Source organism: Rhinatrema bivittatum, chromosome 1, assembly GCF_901001135.1.
Source record: "Rhinatrema bivittatum chromosome 1, aRhiBiv1.1, whole genome shotgun sequence".
Taxonomy (NCBI): Eukaryota; Metazoa; Chordata; class Amphibia; order Gymnophiona; family Rhinatrematidae; genus Rhinatrema; species Rhinatrema bivittatum.
Genome location: NC_042615.1, coordinates 210,909,525 through 210,923,260, shown reverse-complemented (window position 1 = coordinate 210,923,260; position 13,736 = coordinate 210,909,525). Strand labels below are relative to the sequence as shown.

The 13,736-nt window shown below is 47.5% G+C and overlaps 1 protein-coding gene across 6 annotated transcripts in view; it reads left to right on the top strand.

Moving 5' to 3' along the window:
• The window catches only part of PPP2R2C (protein phosphatase 2 regulatory subunit Bgamma), a 623,817-nt gene that overhangs the window by 401,850 nt on the left and 208,231 nt on the right, over positions 1 to 13,736 (top strand). For all 6 annotated transcript variants that reach the window (XM_029591453.1, XM_029591472.1, XM_029591463.1 and 3 more), the window contains one exon: positions 3,971 to 4,068. In XM_029591453.1, coding sequence (XP_029447313.1) covers positions 3,971 to 4,068 — 98 coding nt within the window. The remainder of the gene's footprint in view (positions 1 to 3,970; positions 4,069 to 13,736) is intronic.

Below are 13,736 nucleotides of genomic sequence, written 5' to 3'. Positions count from 1 at the left end.
CCTGTTTTGGCCTGCAGTCTGGTTCTGGTTTGTCCTGCCCTTGTTTTACTTTATTCCTGCCTGTGCATTCCAATTTTGTTCTTTGCTTTTCCTAGCCCTCCCCCCAGTGGCCTTTCTTGTCTTTGTGTCCTAGCCTTATTCCTTGCAGTGACCTGTCATGTTTGAGGGTGCCTTCCCTTGTTTTGCACCTTGTTCTTGCCTTGCCTTGCCCTGCCGTTAGTTTCCCTGTTCCTGTATTTTTGCCTACCCTGTTTCCTTCCTGCCCATATCTTAACCTGCCTTGTTCTTGCCTGAACCTCTGCTTTAAGTGTCCTGCTGGTGAAGTCCTGCCGACCGCCAGAACCTGCAGGCTCAACCCCAGGGGGGAGGCAGCCGGCCAGGCAGAAGAACCTGCACTACTCAACCCTTGAATCCTGTACTGCACTTGCTGGGGGATTACCTTACTCTGGCCTGCCTAGCCCTGGCAGGCTGGATTAAAAAAAAATGAAATGGGGTATGGTTGATTTAAGTATGGACATTTATATGCTGATCTACTCCGAAGAATAGAGGACCAAAAAGGGAAGACAACACAACTGAGCTGGAGAAAGGAGCAATGTCTTGCAGGTGGTCAGAATTGTATAGATGACAACTGGGATTCAACTTATGTACAACTGGAGAAATAGAAACAGCCATTCTGATCGGATGGGCAAATTGGTCTTAATCTGCCACCATCTACTACATTGCAATGTTAATGTTTCTGGCTTCTATTTTCTTTTAAGGTGGATTTTCTACACTCAGTTGGCTATGCAACAGTTTTTAGCTCTGAGAGTTATGGGGTCTAATGTTACAGCTTTCTAATGTTCACACTTAAAATTCGATTTTAACATGATCTAGGGAATTTAGGTAGTTCAAAATGTATTCAGAGAAAAAAAAATATGAGAATTATCCTTTAAAGAACAACAAGATGGAATTATGAATGACTACCATTGTAAAATCACTGATAATTCCATTTTTATACAAATTAAATAATACCATTTAGGATTTTTGATGTTGAGATCTTCATAATAAAACTTAAATACTGTTGCTTATTTAGAAGTTAATGATAACCACTAGCAGCTGAAATATTCATCATTGTGCTTAGAAATAGGATTAAGGAAGTCTGTGCATTAAAGTGCATTACAATTAGCTGCTAGTACAGAGTAACACCAGTTTTAATTCATGCATTAGCAGTAAAGTTAATGTATGATATACTATAAGAAAGAAAGCCTTTAGCACATCATGTATTAAGAGTGGGTTTTTGTTTTAACTAATGCACCTGCGTTAACTGTGCCATTAACGAAAAACTTAACTACATCTCTGTGAGTTGTAGTTAAATTTTTTGCCCTAACCTGTGGTGATTTTAAATGAACAGATTACCACATTTTCTGTATAGAATTCACTTATTTAAATATTTTCTGTATTGGGTCATGTTATATGTCCATTAGCAGAAATGCACTAAAGTACATGTATGATTGCTATTTACTATACAGACCTCTAAGTGACTCAGAGGTGAGTGGCAGGGATGAAAGCACTCCCTGCATGAATGATGTGGTGGTTGCCCTTTTTTTCACCCAATCTCCTCCTTTTTATTTATTTTATACACCGACATTCAATCTCAATTGAGATATCACACCGGTTTACATTCAGGTACTGTAGGTATTTCTCTATCCCCAGAGGGCTTACAATCTAAGTTTGTACCTGAGGCAATGGAGGGTAAAGTGACTTGCCCAAGGTCACAAGGAGCAACAGCAGGACTTGAACCCTGGTCTCCTGGTTCATAGTCCACTGCTCTAACCACTAGGCTATTCCTCCTCCCTTATGTTGAGCTCTTATTAAAAACCATGTATTCCTTCTAATAGGACAAAAACCAGCCATTTCTAACAAGCAGCCCGATCCAGTAAAGTCCGTGGGAGAGCGGACTAACGCCCGCTCTCCCGGCGTGCGCACCGGCCCCTCGCCGGTGCGCGCGATCCAGTATTTAAATTAGGCGACGCGGTGCAAACGAGGAAAAGGAGGCGCTAGGGACACTAGCGTGTCCCTAGCGCCTCCTTTTGGCCTGGAGCGGCGGCTGTCAGCGGGTTTTGACAGCCGACGCTCAATTTTGCCGGCGTCGGTTCTCGAGCCCGCTGACAGCCACGGGCTCGGAAACCGGATGCCGGCAAAATTGAGCGTCCGGTTTTCGGCCCGACAGCCGCGGGCCAAATTCAAAAATTTTTTTTTTTTTTTTTTACTTTTGGGGACCTCCGACTTAATATCGCTATGATATTAAGTCGGAGGGTGCACAGAAAAGCAGTTTTTACTGCTTTTCTGTGCACTTCCCTGGCGCCGTAAGAAATTAGCGCCGACCTTTGGGCGGCGCTAATTTCTTAGAGTAAAATGTGCGGCTTGGCTGCACATTTTACTTACTGGATCGCTCGGGAATACCTAATAGGGCCATCAACATGCATTTGCATGTTGAGGGCGCTATTAGGTGCCGCGGGTGGGCCGCGTGTTTTCCTCCCCTTACTGAATAAGGGGTAAGGGAAAACACGCGTCCAGAGCAGGGTGACAGTGCGCTCCGATGGAGCACACTTTACTGGATCGACCTGAAGGTCTGTTGGAAGGGGCGAGCAGCGTGGGTGCTAGGCTGGGGGTGGCAGCAAGCGGAGATGGCACAAGGACATGGTGCCGCTAGCTTCCTGCTATTGCTGCTGTGGCCATCATAAACCACAGCGTCATACGGAAGCAGGCCGGCCGGCCGTGGCATTGTGCCATCTCCTCTCCAAACGTTGGACGTGATCCCTCCCTCACCCCAGGAGGATGCTGCAATTTTGAAGAGGGATCTCCCATGCTAGACTGTCCAGGGCACCGGTTAGCTTGGTGCCAGTCCATCATCTAACCTTTTCTTTGGTGCTTTTGCATCGTGTAGGGCTTAATACTAGGTGCGCCTAGCAGTGACTTGTGTCTTGTGGTGTGAATATAGAGCCCATTGTTTCACATTTAAGTCCATAGGCTTACTCGCTAGTTTATAGCATTGATACCCCAGTCAGCCCTTCATTATGAGTTGAATGCAAAAGGGTTTCAGATTTCACAGTCCGTCACATCTTTATTAGCTTATGTGTTGGTGAGACTGAATGAACAGCTTGTTGCATCTTTTCTTCTTGCTTTCCTTTTTCCTATTTAAGCAGGTGAATATTCTGTATTCCCTGACCTTGCACTATACAGTTGTTCTTTTGCCTTTCTTGTAAAGAACTTTATATTTCTGTCACCTCATGTTGAATGTTTATGTAATGGCTGGGCTGATCTAATAAATGTTGTGAACACTAATTTATTTTCATATCAGCTTATGTGGTAGCACATTGTGGGGCTGCAATTACACCTCACACACCCCTAGGCTTGGGATCTTAGTGCCTTCCCTCCTGCCCTAAGTGGATGGAGGGAGAGGTTCACGCTGGTGTAGGAGGAGGGCTGACATGGTGCTGAAGCATGGGGCTCCCCCCAAACCTACCATGAATTCCCAGTTAATGTTGGTAGCACTTTGTTTATAATTCTCAAAATAAAAAGCTAACCTGCCCACTTTAAACCCCCAGTGAGTGCCTATTGAGATATTTGGTCCATATGGTGTGCCAAAATGAGGCAGACCATTGAATTAGCTACAAGAAACGTATACACATACATGTCTTCTGTCCCTCCAAAATCTAATAGAGGTAATTGGAATGAGTAAGTGTTACAGCGTAGCCCAGAATTAACGTCCCCTTGAATCTTATCAAACAGCTTTTAGCTATTAACCACATATTTATCATTTAACCCCCCCTCCATTTTTTATTTTTGGAAATTCCTAGGTCTGCTTGCATGCAAAATGTAGACTTTAATCAGCTTTGAACTACTACAGGGTTGTTTTTTTTTCTTAGAACCTGACACTGACTTCTTATGCTCATGCATGTCTTGTTCTAAGGCTTTCTTTCTTTTTCAGCTGATATCATTTCTACTGTTGAGTTCAACCATACTGGAGAACTGCTGGCTACCGGGGACAAAGGAGGTCGGGTTGTTATATTCCAAAGGGAACCTGAGGTATGTTTACAGATAAATTGCTGATCTGTGCATTCAGTGGTGACCTCCTGCTACCCTTTCTTTCTCTATCCTCCCCTCCTAAAAAAAAAAATTCTTAAGGAAAACTTTCCCTTTTCTGGAATTAAAAATTCCTACATACAAGCAGATTTGGGGAATTTTCTTTACCCACATCCAACCTTCACATCTGGAAATATAGGACATTATCGGAGCCCAGGAGCAAAGTTTTTAAGATTCTGCTGCCAGAGTTGGTAAATTCTGGCAGATTTTTCAAAATTCTGAAGCAATTATGTGTCGGATTTGTATAATTTTGCATTTATTTGCAATTGAAATATTTTCTTACTTTATAAAAATAGTTATTTTCTGACATTTCTGTGTCAAGTTAATTTATTTGGCTCTTTATTAGAGGAAAAAGAATCTTAGTGACTGGGACTGAAGAGAACGGAGGGGAAGAGACCTGGGAGTGGGAAGAGGAGATTGCAGAGGAGGGAAATGAAGAAGCAATCTTAAGCAGGAGGGTTAGAGTAATAAGGAATGGAGGAGGACAGAGGCACAGAGAGGAAAGGATGAGGGATTTCAGGGAGGATAAGAAAAAGGAATGAGAACTGAGGAGAGGAGGAGGGAGGGATCAGGAGTTGGGAAGAAAAGGATTATTAAGGACTGGAGCGAAAGATTATGAGAAAAAAAATGGGATGTGAAAAGGAGGAGGATTAGGGATGGGGAAGATTGGGATGGGTTAGAGAAAGAAAGAAGGAAGACAGAGGCCCCCCCATCACACCCTATCTCCTCTTTCCCTTATCCCCTTTCCAAAGCCCCTTTGATCCCCTTTCTCCCTAAGAGCACCACATTCACCCTGTTCCCTCCCTCTCCTCGAACCCCTCAAATACTGATTCACTCTCCACCCACCCATATAGTCCTCCAATGAAACCCAGTTCACTCCCTCCCATTCCCCTGATCCCCATTGCACTCCCTCCCTCCAACTGATCCACAATTCACTCACTCACTCTTTCTCCCCCCCAATCCTCAGTTCAATTCCTTCCTTCCCTGATTCACAATTCACTCACTCTCCCCACAATCCCAAATACATTTACTCCCTCCCTCCAACTGATCCATGGTTCACTCCTTCCCTCTCCCCAAGTCCTGATTCACTCTCTCCCTCCCTCCCTTCTTCCGATTCCTTTTTCACTCATTCCCTACCTTCCCTTCTGCGATTCCCAAATCACTCTCTCCCCCTGTCCCCCCCCCCCCCCCCCATTATCCTCTGGTCACTCCCTTCCGTCTCCACCTCCCCCCACAATCACCAATTCACTAGCTCGCTGCCCCCTCTGGATCCCTCATTCATCTGTTCCTTTGGCAAAAAATGACGAGGAAAAGTGCAGTAGCCTTGCAGGGCCTCTGGCATATCCTCCTCCTCCCTGCTGTGGGGCCAGAGTGTCACGCTTCAAACATGTGGTTCAAGGCGAGCCATTCGGGCCTTGCTAGGGAGAGATTGGATATGCCAGAGGCACTGCAAGGCTGCTTTCCTCCTTCTCCTGCTTCACTAAGGATAAGGGTGAGTGAGGGGAATGGGATCGGAGTTGGGGTGGGGATTATGCCATACTCTGCCACCAATGTTTTTCTTCTGAGGAGGGAGAGAGAATAGCAATGCGCACCATCCCCACCATCTCTTCAGTGAAGGGAGGGAGGGCGAGGGGAAATACACCATCCCACTGCCGAGGGAGTCCCCAGCCACAACTGGCCAATGGTGCGTCAAGAGCTGAATGTTGTGGCGCTTAGCAAGGCTGCGGAATCTTGGGATAACGGGGGCTCTCAGCATAATAATAATAAAAAAAAAAATATACAAAAAGCGTCCCAAATACACTTAATCATATCTCCCATTCTCACTAGGGGAATGAAAGGCTGAAACACATATCTAAAAATGTTCCTTCACATATACACATTAAGATATATAAATTCTGCATTTTGAACTGACCCGCTCCATAACTTGGGAGTTGGAAACAGACGGCATTACAAACAATCAGGTCGATACTCTAAGGCCGCGGTAGAAAGAGTGCGGCAGTTCCTGGCGCACCCTCGTTCCCCGCACGCACAGTTCTCTTCACCTACCGCTCGATACTCTCTTCTAATTGCATGCAAATGCATGCCGCGTCTGCGAAGTGTTAGGGAAGCGTTAGGCCCGCGCCACCCATTTTACTGTGTAGAGCGCCTATACAGTAACCTGGGTGCTCGGGCCTAACGCTTCACGGCCACGCTGGTATCTGTCATTTCAAATGTCATTTGAAATGACAGATACCAGGAAGTCGAGATTGCCGTCCCCTCTCCCCTCCTCCCGAAGCAAAAAAAAAGTGAAAAAAAAAGTTGCGAGAGAGAGAGGGGAGAGGACGGAAATCCTACGCTCGGCGACTTACTTTTGCAGCCCCCCTCCGGACATCGTGGCTTCCCCCGTGCCAGTTCCCCTTCTCCTCCTCCCGAAGCAGGGCGCGAAAAGCGCGAAGCGACTTACTTTTGCAGCCCCCTCCGGACATCGGACGACCTCTCCTGCCTCCAGCTGCTCGCGAAGATGGACGCCTGCACGGCCGCTGAAGACGTGACGTCACGTCTTTAGCGGCCGTGCAGGCGTCCATCTTCGCAAGCAGCAGGAGAGGTCGTGCCTTGCTCCGGGAGGAGGGAAGAAGGGACTGGCAGTGTAAAGCGGCGAAGCGACTTACTTTTTGCAGCCCCTTCCGGACATCGGACGACCTCTCCTGCCTCCTGCTGCTCGCGAAGATGGATGCCTGCACGGCCGCTGAAGACGTGATGTCACATGCCTGACGCCAAATGTCGTGACGTCACGTCTTCAGCGGCCGTGCAGGCGTCCATCTTCGCGAGCAGCTGGAGGCAGGAGAGGTCGTCCGATGTCCGGAAGGGGCTGCAAAAAGTAAGTCGCTTCGCCGCTTTACACTGCCAGTCCCTTCTTCCCTCCTCCCGGAGCAAGGCTGCTTTTCGCGCCCTGCTTCGGGAGGAGGGGAGGGGGAACTGGCACGGGGGAAGCCACGATGTCTGGAGGAGGGGGGGCTGCAAAAGTAAGTCGCCAAGCGTAGGATTGGCGTCCTCTCCCCTCTCTCTCTCTCTCGCAACTTTTTTTTTTCTTCGGGAGGAGGGGGGAGGACTGGGGCTGCCCCGGAGGCCAGCATCCATGGACGCGGCCAGGGCAGGTGAGAGGGGGCTGGGGGAAAGCTTGCTGCCTACCCTTACCCCTGCCTCTGCCTCTAACGCAGGGGTAAGGGTAGGCGGTAAGTTAGCAGGTTAAACGCGGGGCAAAATGGCAGCGATAGTCGGGGCGCGCGTTACAGTATCGGAGGGGAATAGCTAATTCCTTCATTATACAGCTAATTCGTTCATTTACATATCATATACATGCTGCGTGCGGAAAGGGTTATGCGTCTGTTTTAAGAAGCGCTAAGGACGCGTGAAACTGGAGACTGTATCGCTGGATCGCCTTACGTGTCCGAATTGTGCACTCCCAGCACGTTACAGACGTGAAATCTTCAACCGCACGTTACAGTATCGACCTGTATGTTATTACACATCCAAGAAATTCCACTTCTGCTCAATCCTATAAAATAGTAACATAAAAAATCTTGCTCCAAAGCTGTCAAATAAACAAGGCCAAAACTAAGAGAGAGAAACTGTGTATAGGGGACTACTCAGCTGCTCCCTCTGAAGCTGGAGATGTGATAATACCCAGGTTCTCTTCTAGGCCCTCAACTGACTCCATTTCTAAGACATCAGTGGTTTCCTCTGATCCAGACTAAATAGTGTCAAATATGGGGATTGTTTCTTCTGTTTCTTTATAATACCTTATGGTAATCATCTAGATGTGTGCATAATTATACAATATTATTCAGTAGGCAAGGGGTTGAAAGGAACTTTTTTAAAAATTCAAAGCATGTGGACAATTTGCAGATTCTGTTCTGTTTTTAAAACAGGTCATTTCTGTGAGGCCCCTCCCTTGGTCCGAACTGTGAATTACACCGATGTTTGGGGTGGGAAGTACCACATGAGAAATTATATTTACTAATATCTTTGGGTTCGTAAGAACATAAATTGCCATACTGAGACAGAGCAAGGGTCCATCAAGCCCAGCACCCTGTTACCAGCAGTGGCCAATTAAAGCTACAAGTACCTGGCAAGTACCCAAAAACTAAGTCTATCCCATGCTACTGATACTAGTAATTGCAGTGGCTATTTTCTAAATCAACTTGATTAATAGCAGGTAATGAACTTCTCCAAGAACCTATCCAAACTTTTTTTAAACCCAGCTACACTAACTGCACTAACCACATCCCCTGGCAACAAATTCCAGAGTTTAATTGTGCGTTGAGTGAAAAAGAACTTTCTCTGATTAAATGTGCTACATGCTAACTTCATGGAGTGCCCCCTAGTCCTTCTAATATCTGAAAGTAAATAACCAATTCACATTTACCCGTTCAAGACCTCTCATGATTTTAAACACTTCTATCATATCCCCCTCAGCTGTCTCTTCTCCAAGCTGAACAGTCCTAACCTCTTTAATCTTTCCTCATAGGGGAGCTGTTCCATCCCCTTTATCATTTTGGTCGCCCTTCTCTGTACCTTCTTCATTGCAACTGTATCTTTTTTGAGATGTGGTGACCAGAATTCAAAGTGCAGTCTCACCATGGAGTGATACAGAGGCAATATGACATTTTCAGTTTTATTCATCATTCCCTTTCTAATAATTCCTAACATTCTGTTTGCTTTTTTGATTGCCACTGCCACTGAGCTAATGATTTCAATGTATTATCCTCTATGACGCCTTGATCTCTTTCCTGGGTGGTAGCTCCTAATATGTAACCTAACATCGTGTAACTAGAGCATGGGGTATTTTTCCCTATATGCATCACCTTGTACTTATCCACATTAAATTTCATCTGCCATTTGGATGCCCAATTTTCCAGTCTCATAAGGTCCTCCAGCAATTTATCACAATCTGCTTGTGATTTAACTATTCTGAATAATTTTGTATCATCTGCAAATTTGATTACCCTACTCATCGTATTCCTTTCCAGATCATTTATAAATATATTGAAAAGCACTGGTCCCAGTACAGATCCCTGAGGCACTCACTGCCCACCCCTCCACTGAGAAAATTGTCCATTTAATCCTACTCTGTTTCCTGTCTTTTAAACAGTTTGTAATTCACGAAAGGACATCGCCACCTATCCCATGAATTTTTACTTTTCTTAGAAGCCTCTCATGAAGAACTTTGTCAAATGCCTTCTGAAATTCCAAATATACTACATCTACTGGTTCACTTTTATCCTCATGTTTATTAACCCCTTCAAAAAAGTGAAGCAGATTTGTGAGGCAAGACTTGCCTTGGGTAAAGCCATGCTGACTTTGTTCCATTAAACCATGTCTTTCTATATGTTCTGTGATTTTTAACTTTAGAACACTTTCCACTATTTTTCCTGGCTCTGAAGTCAGGCTAACTGGTCTGTAGTTTCCCGGATCACCCCTGGAGCCCTTTTTAAATATTGGGGTTACATTAGCTACCCTCCAGTCTTCAGGTACAAGGGATGATTTTAATGATAGGTTACAAATTTTTACTAATAGATCTGAAATTTCATTTTTGAGTTCCTTCAGATCCCTGGGGTGTATACCATATGGTCCAGGTGATTTACTACTCTTCAGTTTGTCAATCTGGCCTACCACATCTTCTAGTTTACCGTGATTTGGTTCAGTCCATCTGAAACATTACCCATGAAAACCTTCTTCGAAACTGGTATTTCCCCCAAAATCCTCTTCAGTAAACACTGAAACAAAGAAATTGTTTAATCTTTCCGCGATGGCCTTATCTTCTGTAAGTGCCCATCAACCCCTCGATCATCTAACCGTCCAACTGACTCCCTCACAGGCTTTCTGCTTTGGATATATTTTTAAAAGTTTTTACTGTGAGTTTTTGCCTCTACAGCCATTGATCATATTGTGACCACTATTGCCAAGCAGCCCCACCACCTTTACCTCTTTCACAAAATCTTGCACTCCATGTTATGGGAGTCTGTTTAGTGGACCCTTGGGCCGACCTGCTGGAGACTGGGAAATGTGGTCAATATCTCTAATGAATAGCAGGCCGGGAGGCAGATGTTCAGGCAGGACGTAGATGCTCTTCACCCTGGAAGCTGGTACTCCCTCGGGAGGAGCCCAACCGCTGGGACTTAGGTGGCTTCACACTTGGAAGCCGAAGCCCCCCCGGGAGGAGCCCATAGGGGCCCGGCCGCTGGGACTTAGGTGGGTTGTGGATCAGGACAGGTAACTGGGACCAGACTAGGACAGTAGCAATACTGTAACTGGGCTCGGGTTCTGGAACCAGGCAGGAACTGTAGCAGGATTCGGGTACTGGACCCAGGCAAGAATTGTAGCAGGATTCGGGTACTGGAACCAGGCAGGAACTGTGGCAAGACTCGGGTACTGGAACCAGGGAGGAACTGTAGCAGGTGGGCAGGAACCAAGCAGGTACTGTAGCAGGAATGGAGCGACGAAGCAAAGCGAGTCACTCCGGGGCACAGTGCAACAGGAAACCGGGAGGCTAACCCGTTGCAAGGCAAAGACTGGATGGCCGCAGCCGGCTTATGAAGGCCGCGGCGTCTGATGTCAGGAGTTGAGCGGAGTCACCTCTGGCGGGAAACGGCCTAGAAAAGCGCCCAAGTGGCGTGCGCGTGCACCTAGGAGCCAGGCGTCCAAGGGAGGGCTCGCAGCGGTGCAGCCCCAGCAGGGACGCCGCCAAACAGGCCGCAACCCAGACCACTGGAAGCAGGAGCAGGTCCGGGAGTCTGGAGGTAAGGGCCTGGCCGCGGTGCTCGTGGCCAGAACCACAACAGTACCTCCCCTCTTACGCCCCCTCTTAGCCGGTCCGGGTTTACTTGGGTGGTCCAGATGGAATTGCCGTAATAAGTCCTTGTCGAGGATGTTACAGGCTGGTTCCCAAGAATTATCCTCGGTTCCGCAACCCTCCCAGGCAAGCAAGTATTCCCATCGGCGTTGATGAAACCGGACATCCAAACTTCACTCACTTGATACGTGACCTCATTCGGTACTGAAGGATCCGATGGTTCAGGAGCTTGGGAGTGGTACCTGGATAACACAAGAGGCTTCAGCAATGACACTTGGAACACGTCATGTATGCGCAAGGAGGAGGGTAGGCTCAGACGGTATGAGACTGCTCCCACTCATTCGGCGACTCGAAACGGCCCACAGAATTTCGGAGCTAGTCTTCTAGTCGGGATACGTAGCTGTATATTTCTGGTACTAAGCCAGACACGGTCTCCTGGGAGGAAGATGGGTGCTGGCTGACAATGCCTATCTGCCTACTTCTTAGCCGTCAGGGCGGCTTTACGGATCTTTTCCTGGGTAGAGATCCACAAGGAACGAAGCTGGTGAGCTGAGAGTTGCACTGCCGGGAGTGCACTAGGTTCAGGTGAAGGTAAGGGCGGACGAAGTTGCTTCCCATAAACAACGAGGAAAGGTGAACTTCCAGTAGCAGCATGCATGTGATTATTATACGAGAACTCCACCCACGGGAATAGCTTAGCCCAATTATCTTGTCGTTTGTTCACGAAGGCATGAAGAAAAGTCTTCAAGGTTCGATTGGTTCGTTCCGTTTGCCCATTACTTTGAGGATGGAATGCTGACAAAAGACTAAGTTGCACATTGAAGCGTTTGCATAGGGCTTTCCAATAACGAGCTGTAAACTGTGGTCCTCGATCGGAGACTATATCCTGCGGGAGACCGTGAAGTCTAAAGATATGCTGGGCAAACAGGCTGGCCAGGTCAGTTGCAGAAGGTAGCTTAGGCAAAGGGACAAAGTGCGCCATCTTGGAAAATTGGTCCACTGTTACCCAAATGACAGAATTACCTCCTGAGGCAGGAAGGTCCACGACAAATTCGGTGGAGATGTGTGTCCAAGGCTCCACCGGGATGGGCAATGGTTGCAACAGGCCCCTGAGCTTCCCGATGAGCGGCTTTTGAACAGCACAGGTAGGGCATGAGCCCACAAAAGCTTGGACGTCCTGTCTCACCGTTGGCCACCAGTAGAAACAGTTTAGCAAGTCTAAAGTCCCCTTCCAACCAGCATGGCCCCCAGTGAGGGAGTCATGGGCCCAAGCGAGAACTGCTCTCCGGGAGCGACGTGGAACGACGGTCTTCTCTTGGGAGGCCACTGAGGTTACAGCAAGACTTACTTTCTCAGGGTCCAAAATATATTGGGGTGTATCAGGAGTCTCTTTGACCTCAGAGGAGCGCGAGAGCGCATCAGCTCGAACATTCTTCGAGCCGGGTCGGTAGCGTAACGTAAAGTCAAACCAGTCAAGAAACAGCGACCACCGTGCTTGTCTTGGATTCAGGCGTTGGGCTTGCTTCAAGAATGCTAGGTTTTTGTGATCGGTGTAAATCGTAACCGGATGGTTGGCTCCTTCCAACCACTGCCTCCATTCCTCCAGGGCAAGTTTCACGGCTAGCAACTCTTTGTCACCAACACAGTAGTTGCTCTCTGCTGGGGAGAATTTCCTTGAGAAGTATGAACAGGGCAACAGCTGTCCAGAATCAGAGTACTGACTCAGTACGGCTCCCACGGCCACATTGGAGGCATCAACTTCCACCACGAAGGGCCGACTGGGATCCGGATGGCGAAGGCAGGTGTCTAACAGGAAGGCTTCTTTAAGGGCCTCAAAAGCTTGACAGGCAGAAGCAGACCAATCCACCACGTTAGCCCCCTTTCGGGTGAGAGCAGTTAACGGTGCCACAATACGAGAGTAATTGGGAATAAAGTGACAGTAGAAATTGGAAAAGCCGAGGAAGCGTTGCAACGCTTTAAGACCCCTTGTCCAGGGCCAATTCTTAATAGACGCCACTTTCTCAGGATCCATTCGAAAGCCAGCTGCAGAGACTATGTAGCTTAGGAATGACAGGGACGTCTTCTCAAAGCTACATTTTTCCAGCTTCGCGTACAGACCATGCTCCCTAAGTATCTGGAGCACTTGACGGACATGCTGACGGTGTGATGACAGATCCTGGGAGTAGATTAACACATCGTCGAGGTAAGCAATTATGCAGGTGTTCAGAAGGTCCCGCAACACCTCATTCATCAGGTGCTGGAACACCACCGGGGCATTATATAAGCCGAAAGGCATCACGAGGTACTCGTAATGCCCGTCTCAGGTATTAAACACGGTTTTCCACTCATCTCTGGGACGGATTCTGACTAAATTGTACGCTCCTCGCAAGTCCAACTTTGTGAAAATCTTCACTCCTTGAAGCCAATCAAAGAGCTCCGGGATTAACGGGAGCGAGTAGCGGTCTCACTTGCTAATAGAATTTAGGCCTCGATAGTCTATGCACAGCCTCAGTGAGCCGTCTTTCTTGCTGACAAAAAAGAAACCTGCCCCTGCAGGCGACTTGGACGGGCGGATAAAGCCCTTGGCCATATTCTCCACAATGCACCCAGACATGGCCCGGGTCTCAGGTATGGATAAGGGATAAACCCTTCCTCGGGGGGCATAGTACCAGGTAGCAAGTCTATAGCACAGTCATACAGTCGATGCTGCGGAAGGATCTCCGCCTTGGTCTTGGAGAATACATCCTTAAAGTCCTCATAAGGTGCAGGAGGACCCACG